Source organism: Humulus lupulus, chromosome 7 (genome assembly GCF_963169125.1).
Source record: "Humulus lupulus chromosome 7, drHumLupu1.1, whole genome shotgun sequence".
Classification (NCBI taxonomy): Eukaryota; Viridiplantae; Streptophyta; class Magnoliopsida; order Rosales; family Cannabaceae; genus Humulus; species Humulus lupulus.
Window position 1 is genome coordinate 160,203,636 of NC_084799.1, and position 12,979 is coordinate 160,216,614.

Consider the following 12,979-nt stretch of genomic DNA (forward strand, 5'->3'; position numbering starts at 1 on the left):
GTATTTAGATGTACTAACTTCAGATTTTCATAACACTGTTCTCCTTTAAGTTTCAATACACTCACAAATGTGATTTCTTGGTTTTACCGGAGATTGTGGCGTATTCACCATCAAACACTTGGAGTTTATTCTTGGAGACATTCCCTTATCATATGCCATCGACGACCACATTCAGTACTTCAGGGATAAATTATGCATCGACATTTTTTATGAGAATGTGCACCATTGATGTTAGAACATCTATTTTGATTTCTATATGTTAGAAAATTTATTTTGATTTCTCCTTAGTTTTGTATATAAAAAATGTCATTTCTATGGCTATTCAATGATACACAATAGTATATTTCTCCTTAGTTATGTATATAAACAATGTCATTTCGATTGACAAAATCCATTAATACACAAATAAAAAGATTAACAAGGTCCATCAATACACAAATAAAAAGATTAACAAAGTCCATTAATACACAAAAAGCAAACGCCAGGTCCTCAACTTCCCCAAATAAAAAGATTAATAGTACCCAAATAAAAAGTTTAACATTGATGTCATAAATTTCAAACACGAACTTTACAAGTTGCCCTATTATGGCCTAGACCTCCACAAGTGTTGCACTTGCGTTCTACAACCAATTTATCTCCATTGGAAGGATGGTGTTTCTTCTTAGGCCTACCTTGTTTCTTCTTTGGATGACCAACTGGGTTGTTTTTGCGCAGGTGTTCTCACTTTTATTGTCATAATGTCATGTGGAACAATCCACTCTTCCTCGTTACCAGTAGGATATATAGATTCTGTGTAAGAGAACCTCCATGTCTCAATTTTATAGTAATTTGAACACAGCGAATAAAAGTTCACCCCTCGCTTAAGGGATCCAGATAGTGCATGAGCACATGGGATACCAATAATCTGAAACACGCCACATGTGCATGTCTTATTTAGGAGGATGACTTCACCATTCAGTTCACCATCTAACACATGGAACTCATGCCTCCCTATTGCATAAGGGATCAAGAATCGAGCTTTCTCAACCATATCCACCAAATTTTTCTCATAGGTCGGTGCAAGAGTTGTAGTTTTCTTCTCGCTCATTTCTCTCCTATCACAGAACCAGGACTGCAATGTGAAGCGAATAAATTCGACAAATGTAGTTATCGGAAAGCTCCTAGCGTCCCAGGTCTTATTGTTAAAACTTTCAACGTAATTGTTTGTTATTATATTATACCTAGTATCCATGAAAACTAACATTTAATAGTAATGTACATTTAGAAGATTTCATAAATTAAAGTACTATTCACAATGACATACCTATTTCCAGGAAAGTAAGCACGAGACCACTTATCAAAACCCATGCCTTCTAGGTATTGAGCAATAGCTGGGTCTTTTGATTTGATTTTTTCGAAGTTAGTGCGGAACTCGGGTTTCCTAAAAGTGTATGCCACATTATACATCAACACATGACAATGATCAGAGTTGAATTTAGCAACCACATTCATACTAATGTGGTGGTAGCAAGCACCATGATAGGCATCGGGGAAAATAGTTTCCAAGGCATGTGTAATACTTGCATGCCTATCTGATACAAACACCAGGTCCTCAACTTCCCCAATTGCTTCCTTTAGCTTTGACATGAAATACATCCAAGAATCATGATGTAACGTCCTGGATAGCCAAGACCGCTACACTGTGTACTTATAAAGGTGCAAGACTTGCTAATCAAGTCATTATCTTAAAAATGTGTCACTAAACATGTAAGAGCTAGGGTTAAAAAGGTTTTGGTCTCAAAAGACTCATTTCATATACTTAAATTGTAGTAAACATGGGATCCCATAAGAAAACAAAGTTAGAATAAGTTTACAGACTCCCAAAAGTACATGAGTATTCACTAGCCATACTAAGGCAAAACAGATAGTCTTCAGGTCTCACGTCCTTGCCTAAACCTCAACCGTGGCGGCCGAGCACCTGGCTATGTACATTCTGCTCACTGAGCTCTCCAATCAGGGCTGATCTAACTTGCCCTTGCCTTTACCTGCACCACGTAGCACCCGTGAGCCAAGGCCCAGCAAGAAAACATCTTAAACAACTCAATCAATGATAACAGACAATTAACTCATTATGCATGTATTCCCATCAGATAATCCCCAATAGATATTCAGCACATACAATCAGATTCAAGATACAAACTATCACATATAACACTCATATCACATAATATTCAGGGCCGACGACTTAGGCCGCACCCTCTGTTTAGCACACTGACTCCGGCCCGCTTAAATCGAGCTCAGTGCATAATAAGCTGTCCTCGGCTACCAGTGGCCGAGCCATGCCCTGTGTGCTAGTGAAACCCTTGGCACCCTTAGGCCATTGGTTCACTAAATGGCTTGCATGGCATAATACCATATTTCAAGCGTTTACAACAGGGAGCCCTTAGTCCCGTCACATATATTCAACCAGGTGCAGTTTTCTTACCTTTAGTCTGTACAGTTATTGAATTACGAGCAACGCCCTTCAAGCACGATCCGTTCCCAAGCCTAAGCCTTTATCACCTAGTCACAACCAAAGTATAGGGTTCCATTAACACTCAAATATAGGTTTCCGGTTACAAAACTAACTCCCGGGAATCCGAATTCCACCAAGCACGGTGGTGAAACCAATCCTGAGCATACTAGACCATTTTCCCGTGCCTAAAACCCTAAAAAACTCATGTGTGCAACCAAGGTCTGTGGCCCTTGGAGCTTAGCCGTGGCCCTAGCCTCAAAATAGAACCAAGCCCATGCTGAACAACACACGCGTCGCGGCCCTTGCTTTGGGCGCCGCGGCGCCCTCCCATGGCCGAGCCTCCTTGGCCCTTTTTCATCCTAGGACTGCAGTGCTCTAGAAGAGAGCTGCGGCCCTCCCCTTCGTGCCCAGAAAACCCATCATTTTAAAGCCCAAAACCCCAACCAAAACCACCCCTAAGCTTCCCACTCCAACACCCAACATATCCTCAACTCATGCTACACAATTTCAACAGAAATTCCAGCTCAATAAACCATAGAAGATTCACCTCCAATCCTTGAGACTCTATGAACACAAACACCCTGTTACAACCAGTCAAGACTCAAACTCAAATCACCAATTTATAAACACAAAGTTTACCTTCTTGATTGAACTCCTCCCTTAGCCACAACTCAGCTGATTCCAAGGATTTCCCCTGCTCAAATCCACCCCAATCATCAATTGAGCAATACCCTTAATAATCCAGCTGAAACTTAAGGTTGAATTTCAAGAAAATAGATGGATTAAACTCTTACCTTAATCTTGATTCAGTCCTGGTCTATTCACTGAGCTAAGCCTCAAGATTTACTCTTGAATCTCACTAAACTTCAGCTGATTTCCCCTTAGAATTTCAGTGTTTCTTCTTCCCTTTGTTTTCCTTGAGAGAGTGAGCTGAGGAGAAAGTGTTCTGGTCAGTTTATCTTTTCCTTCTAAAAGTTTCCTTAAGTTTATCTTATTGCTAAATTAATCCCAAGGCTCGGGGTGCCGGAATCGTCCCCGAGGCCAAAACGGTAAAATCCCCCAATATTTCCGCCTAGACATCCTAACCTCAAATATATCTCCATATATTTATTTTTATGATCCAGTAGTCCAAATCGCTACCCAATCCCTAAAATACCCCTGACTTATCCAAAGTCATATCTCAAGTCTCGTTGTGACTTTTCTCACCATCTGACCCTAGGATCGTCTTGAGTCGTGCCCTACAAACCTACCACATAATAATGTGGTTCTCACATTTATCACATATACATACATATCACATTACCACATAATATCATCAATTATCATATAAACATTACTAAACATATAATTACTCATTTAAATCACAATTATTCCATTAATGCCCTCCTGGCACACTAATCAAGACCCTTAAGCCTTACTAGCGATTTTGGGTCGTTACACATGATTCTCACTATCCACAATACTAAATGCAACTGGATATAGATGGTTATTTGCATCCAGCGCGACTGCACATAACATCTGTCCACCGTATTTTGTCTTTAAAAAAGTGACGTCCACACATAACACAGGACGACATGTACGAAACCCTCTTCTACTAACTCCGAGTGAGAAAAAACAATATTTGAACCGATCCTCCTCAGTGACAAAATCTGTCAACGTCCCAGGATTTTTCTGTTGAAGCATGAACAAGTATGATGGTAACTTCTGGTAGGATACTTCCAGTGTCCCTCTGACATAAGAAAGAGCCTTCTCTCGGCATCTCCAACCTTTTCCATATGACAACTCAATGCCATAATTATTCTTAATGTCTTCTCTTATGTTGTTTGCCATGTACGCATTCAATCCAGTCTGATATTTTTTCTTTATGCAATGACCAATAGCCCAAGGTGCAGCTTGGCGATGGCCTTTATGTCGGAGGTCAAGTGAGCAAGTGTGTTTATTGGTGAAATGAGTTATCTCAAACATATCAAATTTAGGCATTCTCTTCCCCCTCAATCTCCACCCACAATCAAGATCATTGCAAGTGATATACCAAACTTCAGTACTTGACTTCTTCACCACAAACTCGAAGTTCTGCTTCATTGCATACAAGTGTGCCTTCGTCTTCAACTCTAACTTGTTCTCAAAAACTTTCCCAACTTCTATTACTCCACAACTTACTCTAGATAACGTGGGGATAACATAAGAGGGGCATGAGGTATTTTCAGCAGTATATGCCGGAGAACTCCATCTATTTCTATCGTCTTGTGTAGTTGGACGACTGCTCTCTGAGCCAGCAGTCCTCCGTCCTTGGCTTTCTTGACGTCTTGGCAAGGGTCGTACATTTAAGTTATCTACTTGAACCACATGTAGCAACGACAACCAATCCTCAGAGTTATCATCAGAACTACTGCACCCCTCAACTCTTTCATCATCATCATTAAAATGGGCAACTGGATCGTCATTGACATAAGGCTCATACTCATACCCATCATCATGCGGGAGATTTGTTGGGGGAAAAAAGTTTCATTATGACTAGGACCTCCCATGCATACACTTGGCCCGGCAGCTGTTAGTGGAACAGTCGTGCATGATTGATTATGGTTTTCCATATTAACACTCGCTCTAGGAGATGGATCAAGAAAAGCAATGTTCTTTGCAATCGAACTAACGCATAAAGGAACCCGATGTCTTAAGAACTTCGAATTGGCAAGAATAAGAGCACTAACTCCTTCATCATCTGTGATTTCAATGGGATCTATGCTAAAATCATTGCATGTAAACGACACTTCCAACTTTAAGTCAAACAATGACCTATCCACTTTCAGCTTTGAATACAACTTCTCCAATAATTCTATGTAACCAACATTAATTGGTACATGTATTATAGTGTTCAAACCAGCTTTGAAATTCCATTTCTCTCCTTTCCGTTCCCAAACACCGTTGTAAGAAACAATTATATTAACTCTGGAACCTGCAAATTTACAAAAAAAAGCATAAGAAAATTATAAAAAATAAAGTGTAATCGATGGAGAATCGATGGTAAATCAATGATGGATCGATGCCTATGAAAATCTGCATTGCAATTCAACATCGATGCCACATAGATGACATTTCGATGCATAATCGATGCTTATGGTTGCCATATGTACGTGATTCCATTTCGATGGTATATCGATGCCATATCAATACTGAACCAAATCAACATATATGACATCGATTCAACATCGATATACCATCGATTCAGCATCAATATACCATCGATATTATATCGAGCATAACATCTAAATTATATGTTCGCCCCAACATTGAAATTGCATCGATGTACCATCGATATGGCATCGATATACCATCGAAATATCATCGATGTATAATCGATGCTGATGGTTGCCATCTGTACGCGATTCCATTTCGATGGTATATCGATGCCATATCGACACTGAACTAAATACACATATATGGCATCGATTCAACATCGATATTATATCGAAAATAACAACTAAATTAGATGTTCGCCCCAGCATCGACATTCCATCGATGTACCATCAACATACAATCGATGTACCATCAAAATGCCATCGATTTTGGAATAGCACCCACATATTTCTAAATCCAAAGAACAGATCAAAAAATGCAGAAAAAATACCACACTCAACAACAGAACAGTTCGAATCTAATATCTAACGATGACATTTCATATTTACAAGTAGATAAATGAAAGAATACTTACCCATGATTTTTTCTCTTAAAATACATCAAGAATGACAATTTCTTCACTTGAAATGAATTCTGTAACGACCCAAATTCGCTATTAAGGCTTAAGGGCCTTGATTAGCGTGCCAGGAGGGCATGATGGGATTTATGTGTGATTTGATGAGTTAAATGCATGGTTATGATTTGAAGCATGTTATGTGACTATTTGTTTACCTAAGATGCATGGCTATGTATATTAGTATGCATGTAGGCCCAGATCGTGTTAGAAGGGCATAACTGTAATTTTGGCCTTGTTGGGCATAACTGCGTTGATATGTGATAATTGTATTCCATGATTTGTATCACGTGAGTGTGGTGTTATTGTTGTGATGCACGTGCCGAGACGGTCCTAGAGAGCAAATTAACTTATGAGTCACAACGAGATTTTGTACCCGGCTCGGGAGGAGCCTAGGGGTACCTTGGGAATTTTATGTTTAAGTTGAGGTTTAGCGGGTATTGGTTATTGGTGATTGAGTAACCTGGGTAACCGTTAGTTACTGCTGAGAGTAACAAGTTTAGGTGAAAGAAATGGTAGAATTGCAATATAGGAGAAATGACTAGTGTGCCCTTGAGGTTTAGTTAGCAAAGGGTTTTGATGAAGGGGTAAAATGGTCATTTGGCAAGGGGTTTAGACAAATTTGAGCTGTGTTATAGGGGTACACGGTTTGGGCTTGGCATATATGTTGGGTTTTGATAAAATTAGAAAAGAAGAAAAGAAAAGCTAGAAGAAGATGAAGAAGAGGAGAAGGAGCTGAAATTTGGAGACTTGGAGATGGATCTAGGAAGCAAAGAATGAATTCTCCACTTGAGGTAAGAAGTTTTATGCAAATTTAGGGCTTGTTTCTGTTTTGATTTGAGAAATCTAAAGCTTGAGTTGAGTTTCTAGGTTTTGTATGAGTTGCTGAATTTGGGAATCTAAGGGGTGGATTTTGAGAGTGATTGTGTTCTTGAGCTGGGTTATGATGTTTATGGGATGATTGAATGGTCTACTTGGGGTTTTGATATGGTTTTGGGGCTTAGGTTTGAGTTTGGGATGATTTGGGATTGTTTTAGTTCGGGAAAAACGCAAGAGAAAACCCAGAAAATCTGGGTTCGCGTATGAGCGCCGCGGCCCTGTTCTTGGGCGCCGCGGCGCGAGGTTGCATCAGGAGGAGGTCAGGCTGCTGGGCGCCGTGGCCCTTGAGGGGAGTGCCGCGGCCCTAGGCCATTTTGGCAGGCAAAAATTCTGGTTTTTAGGGCTTTTGCCCGGGGACTCGGGGGATGGTTCCGATGTATTGTTTTAGGGATTTAGAGGTCCCGAGAGTGTGGGATTGGTCCCGGGAAGTGGTTTTGGGTTGGTTAGTATTAAAGAGTGTTTTGTGTGTGTTGTGACTAGGATTTCAGTGAGGCTCGTGCTAGAGGACCGTGCTTGTGGCCTTGGTGCATCGGAAAGCTCGGAATACAGGTAAGAAAACCGTAACACCCGAAAATAGGGCATGGCCCCACTGTGTGATTGCAGGGCATGGCCCCAGATTGTATTATGTGCATATGTTTAACCTTAAATGAATCATGATGTGTGTGAATGATTATTCGAATGTACTATATGTGTGATTATAATGAAATGAACGGCAAAGGTCGAGTGCGGCGTAGGCCGGGTACGGCCGTGGGGCCGAAAGTAACACACATCACATGGGATGCTTATATTCAGGGTGGGACCCAAGGGATACATGAGTTATCCTCGCGGTGAGAACCGAAACCCCAGGCTTTGGTAAGGCCTCTAGGGCGGCATGGCCGTGCTTGTTTATTATGATGGTTTTCCTATTTATCAGTGAATTATGCCAGCTATATGAATTGCATATGTTATGTATTATTTGGGTTTTCTTGCTGGGCTTCGGCTCACGGGTGCTCCGTGTGGCAGGTAGAAGCAAGGACTGGGTCAACCAACCATGAGTACGGAGAGCGTGAAGCGATGCGTACATGTTTGGCCTGCCCGACTGCTTTGGTTGGGGGTTTATTCGAAAATGGCTGTAATAATCTATGATTTTATGATTTCCCAACTGTAACCTTATTTCAAGATGTAATTAGTTTTCAAACCTTATTTTGGGATCCCAAATGTTTAATAATAGAAGTTTTAATGAAACGACGCATTTTCAAAGATTACAGCCTTAACTTTTAATTAGTCACACTTTTGTTTCAAAACCTCGGTTAGCGAGTTCATTGCACACTGTTTTGTCTTAAAAACTCACTTAGTAACGGCTCTGAGGAAGTAGGGCGTTACAAATTCTTCACTTGAAATAAATTCTTCACTTGAAATAAAACTTCTAGATCTGAGCAATCTAATTTCTTTACCAGTTTTGCTGTGAAAATCGACAATGGTTGCTGTGAAAATAGCTGTAAATGATGGATGAGAGAGATAGAGAGACAAATGTGTGAAGGGTTAAATTTGACTCCTGAGGGTATTTTTGTCTAAAATAAAAAAGGAAGCACATTAATATAAGAGATTTTATGATGACATTGACTATATTATATTATGATGCATATAATGTAAAATTTCCCAACCAAAATGACGAGAAGAAAGAACCATTAATAGATTTTCCTTCTTTTATATTTTGGGCAGAAAACGACAACCAATAATTTGCCATCACGTGCTCAACTCCGATCACCATCATACCACCACCCTCCTCTCGCTTCAAAAGAAAAAACAAAATCAAAGTTTTGGCATCGAAATTCGAAGTCTTTTTAAACCCAAAAAACTACAACAATCATTGCTTAGAAGTCCGCCATAGCTAAACACCTCTCTGTTTACCATCGAGCTTGTCTCATTTCTATCGATAATCGAAAAACAATATAAAACAAGTTCCTTCATTATGACGTCATGCAGTCGGCGCTTGGCTTCCACCGGTGTCGCATCGGACGGTCTGATCCGTATCCGGCTTCCTCCGAGAGCCATGGTGGCAGCGGCTAAGATCTCGGTTCTTCCTCGAAATTGGGGCGAACTGCAGCGGGGGATCGCTCTCCGGTCGAGGCATTTACGCGGGCTTGTGCCGCCGGTGGAGGTGGTCGGCGCCGGAGCGGCATGGGAGAGCTCTTCTGATGGCGGGGAGGGGGAGAAGGAGAAGGTCGGCGCGTGCTCGTACGCGATTGGGGATCAGAGAGTGGCGGATGCGGCGGCGAGTAGCGGCGAATTTAATCGGAGGAAGGCTGTGGAAATTGTGGCAGCGGCGGCTATTACGGTGCTGCTCGGAGTCGGAAATCGAGTGCTGTATAAGCTCGCGTTGGTTCCTCTGAAACACTACCCTTTCTTTCTCGCTCAGCTCGCTACTTTCGGGTACTTCAACATAAATGTATAATGCCTCGTAATACTGTAAATTTGTAAATTATTACCACCAAATGTAGTAAAAAAAACATGTAATGCATCAACAATTATGTGGGTTATTTTGGTTCTTATGATATGTGGTAGAGTAACATTGAGGCATATTTATCACACTTGGCTCATATTTAATGGAGTCTTCTCCTTCTTCTTTTCTCTCTCTCTTTTATTCCGAAGACTAATAAATTATGAGGAAAGTGTGGGATATTGATGAATGGTTCAGCAATTAAAGCTTACGAAAACAATTTATATTGTTGTCAGATTATAGTTAATCATTTCTTTGGAACTTAGTTTGTATATTTATTTGTTTTAGTGTTGATTTATTTTTTTAGTTTAATGATATTAAACTTACTCCGTTCTCCCCCCACCCCCTTTAAAATTTGCTTTACAGATACGTAATTGTATACTTCTCTATCTTGTATCTACGGTATCATGCTGGCATTGTTACTGATGAGATGCTTTCCATGCCGAAAGCTCCATTTCTTGCAGTAGGCCTGTTAGAAGCTCTTGGTGCTGCTACTGGAATGGCAGCTGGAGGTAACCATCTTATATTCTTTCCTGTCCTTCATTCTGCCTCATGGTTACAGTTTTACGTTTTCTGTGGAATTGTTTTTCGCTAAATGATAACTGTTGTTTTTATATACTGATAAATGCCAGTTTAGGTTCCAGCCAATACATACTTGTGTTTTGCTGAATCTTGTTCCGTTTAGTTGATAGCTCGGTGATACTTTTCAATATTCATGAATATGTTATTTTATTTTTATTCCAAACTTTAGTTTGAATTTTTAATAAATCAAGTACTCATGTCTTTAAATGTATGAAAATTGTTCTGTTAACTGCTAGCTCATGCTGGTGTTCTAGCTAAACAGGTAATCAAGTTCGATTATAGCTTCTTTTTTTTTTTTTTTTTTTAATAATTTATATAAGTCAAAACTAAATGTTTATTTATCGTATTTTATGTGTCCTTGATCAGCTATTCTATCTGGAGCATCAATTCCAATTTTGTCCCAGGTAAGCAGACTTCACTTTTTTGTTGTTCTTCATCTATCATGTCATAACTTTGATAGTGGATGTAAATTCCTATTCTGCTAGTGTTCAGTTCTCTAATGTCCTTTGAACAGCACATCTGTGAATTGCATTAGCTACTAAGCCTACCAAGGCCACTTAAGGCTAGCTGAAGTGGTTGGGATAGTGCGTACAAGGGGTTTGGGGTTCGTTTTTCATTTGGGACTATCTAAAAGCTAACTGTTTCTAGTATATATATATTTATTTATATATCTATATATATATATAATGTTTCATTTCCACTCTGTTGTTGAACTTTGGAGAACTAATTTAATATGATCATCCTTTTCATAAGTTAAACCGTCAATTCAATGAAACTATAGATGGGAAATTACTGGTGTATGCCTGTTTGATTATGTAGAATGAATAGCTGCAAAAAACATTTAAGGTACTCTTCTAGTTATGTCGATTTGAAAATTAATTTGTAAATAACAAAGTACATCAATGTTGTGTTTACAAGCTCTGCTGGTGAAATTCTTCTGTGAGTACTAGATAGGATAGTGAAATGAGAGCAGGAGAATGGCCATGCTGTTAAAAATGTTGATAGAACATTAGTTTGTTAGATCAAGTAGAGATTGTAGAATATATACACTTTCATTAAATGCTGTGGCCTTGAGATTATTTGGCATCTCATATTTTCTATTTATGAAGTGGAAGTTGGATAATTAACCGAGACCTGTGCTAATTTTGCAGACTTTTCTTGTTTGGCAAATTCTCCTGTCAGTAGTTTTTCTTGGGAGGAAATATAGAGTAAATCAGCTTTTAGGGTGCTTTCTTGTAGCTATTGGTGTAATCATAACTGTAGCAAGGTAAACCATGTTCACGTCCTTTTGATTTTTCAATTTTGATATATGTTTGTCTAGTATAATTACTTCTGTGCAATAGTAATTAGTCATAGGATGGTGCATGGTATAATTTTCTAGATTATGAAATTTTGATTGAGATTTGTTTGAAGAGAGGTCAAAATCGTAAGGGGAATTATTTGTAAATAACAATTTCTCCAAGTTTTATTTCTTCTTTGACAATATTATTCATGTTGAACCAACATGCAACTCAGTAGGTGGTAGTGTAGGTTTGTAGTGGTTTTATTCAATAATTCTGCCACCTGGTATTATCAATAAACAATTGAATATTCAAAGATGTGAAAGAGGGTGAACAAGTGCCATTTGGGAGAGTCAAGTATTGGGTGGTTTTATATGGATTTTCAATATCAAGGAGTTTAATGGTTTTTGCTTTTTAATGCTACTCGGTGAATGGAAATTCTTCATATAATATGTGATATTCTTTTTGTTTAGTAATAGACAACAATTGGTTTATTAGGTTGTAATTTGGATGATACCTTATCATTGCTTATTAATTCACAACCTGTGTTAAGAAAAAAAAAATTAAAAGATGAAAGGACAAAGCTTTGTTATTCATCACAGTTTTAATATTTCAGTTGATCAATCGTTCAAGGACCTAAGGACTACCTGTTTAACATAATTTGTTGCAAACTTGATTTTCTTAGTAGTTTTATTTCAACCAATTACACTGAAAGTTGTAGTCCATCGAGCTGAACTGAAAACCGTATCACAGTTCCTCCTCTATTATGTCTCAGCAGTGTGCAGAATTGGTGTATTTAGCTTTGAATTATTTTGCAGTGGGTCTAGTGCTGGACATTCATTGAAAGAAGCAGGTATATTTTGGAGTCTTTTGATGATACTTTCTTTTTTGTTCCAAGCAGCTGATACAGTACTAAAGGTTAGCATTTCTGAATGCTTATTTTTTTTTTTCCTATCAAGAACATTGTAGGCCTATGTGACAACAACCTTTTGAAATTTTTCAGGAAGTAATTTTTCTTGATGCTGCTCAACGGCTGAAGGTACCAGTTGTGATTATTTTTATATGTATGTGTCAAGCAGAAGCAAATATTATTTTAATGGCTTATTAAGAAAAACCAATAAACAACTCTTTCTTTCACATATTGAAATTGACTTTCCTCTTTGGTGCAGGGAAGAACAGTTGATCTATTTGTTGTAAATTCCTTTGGATCTGCTTTCCAAGTAGGTATCAAGCAATCATAAATTAATTTTGATAATATTAATGTTTTATTTTGTTGGAAAAAGCTGTTCTTTCAAATTATCTTTCAGTACTTAGTATGAGAAACTAATGGGTTTGTGTCCATGTCTATTGCAGGCACTTTTTATATGCATACTCTTACCTTTTCTATCAAAACTATGGGGTGTTCCATTTTCTAAGCTACCAAATTATCTAAAAGATGGTGCGGCTTGCTTCTTAAACACTGGTGGATTATCCGAAGGTAAGCTTTGTTTTATTATTATGTTCTCTTTTGTGATCTT

The 12,979-nt window shown here is 38.7% G+C and overlaps 2 protein-coding genes across 5 annotated transcripts in view; one reads left to right on the forward strand and one right to left on the reverse strand.

Annotated features, from left to right (window-relative positions):
- Positions 1-667: 667 nt before the first annotated feature.
- LOC133792329 (uncharacterized) lies at positions 668-1,626 on the reverse strand. The gene is made up of 2 exons (XM_062230233.1): positions 1,445-1,626; positions 668-1,220 (listed from the first exon to the last, which is right to left on the reverse strand). The coding sequence occupies exons 1-2, from the start codon at positions 1,624-1,626 to the stop codon at positions 668-670; spliced, it is 735 nt and encodes a 244-aa protein (XP_062086217.1).
- Positions 1,627-8,777: 7,151 nt separating this feature from the next.
- The window catches only part of LOC133788743 (uncharacterized), a 72,114-nt gene continuing 67,912 nt past the window's right edge, over positions 8,778-12,979 (forward strand). Inside the window, exons 1-8 of one of the 4 annotated variants that reach the window (XM_062226330.1) lie at positions 8,778-9,533; positions 9,967-10,112; positions 10,549-10,586; positions 11,334-11,449; positions 12,281-12,380; positions 12,466-12,501; positions 12,632-12,682; positions 12,816-12,939. In XM_062226330.1, the coding sequence (XP_062082314.1) occupies positions 9,073-9,533; positions 9,967-10,112; positions 10,549-10,586; positions 11,334-11,449; positions 12,281-12,380; positions 12,466-12,501; positions 12,632-12,682; positions 12,816-12,939 (1,072 nt within the window). In that variant the 5' untranslated portion in view covers positions 8,778-9,072. Of the gene's footprint in view, positions 9,843-9,966; positions 10,113-10,548; positions 10,587-11,333; positions 11,450-12,280; positions 12,381-12,465; positions 12,502-12,631; positions 12,683-12,815; positions 12,940-12,979 lie in introns of all 4 variants that reach the window. The other 3 variants (XM_062226331.1, XM_062226333.1, XM_062226334.1) reach the window with 3 other exon arrangements.

What these genes read in the sequence shown, in the direction of transcription:
- LOC133792329 (XM_062230233.1), bottom strand. Translation starts at nt 1,626, where the DNA reads ATGTCAAAGCTAAAGGAAGCAATTGGGGAAGTTGAGGACCTGGTGTTT. An exon ending in GATCATTGTCATGTGTTGAT is followed by an intron (nt 1,221 to 1,444) that starts GTATAATGTGGC and finishes CATGGATACTAG; the next exon opens with GTATAATATAATAACAAACA.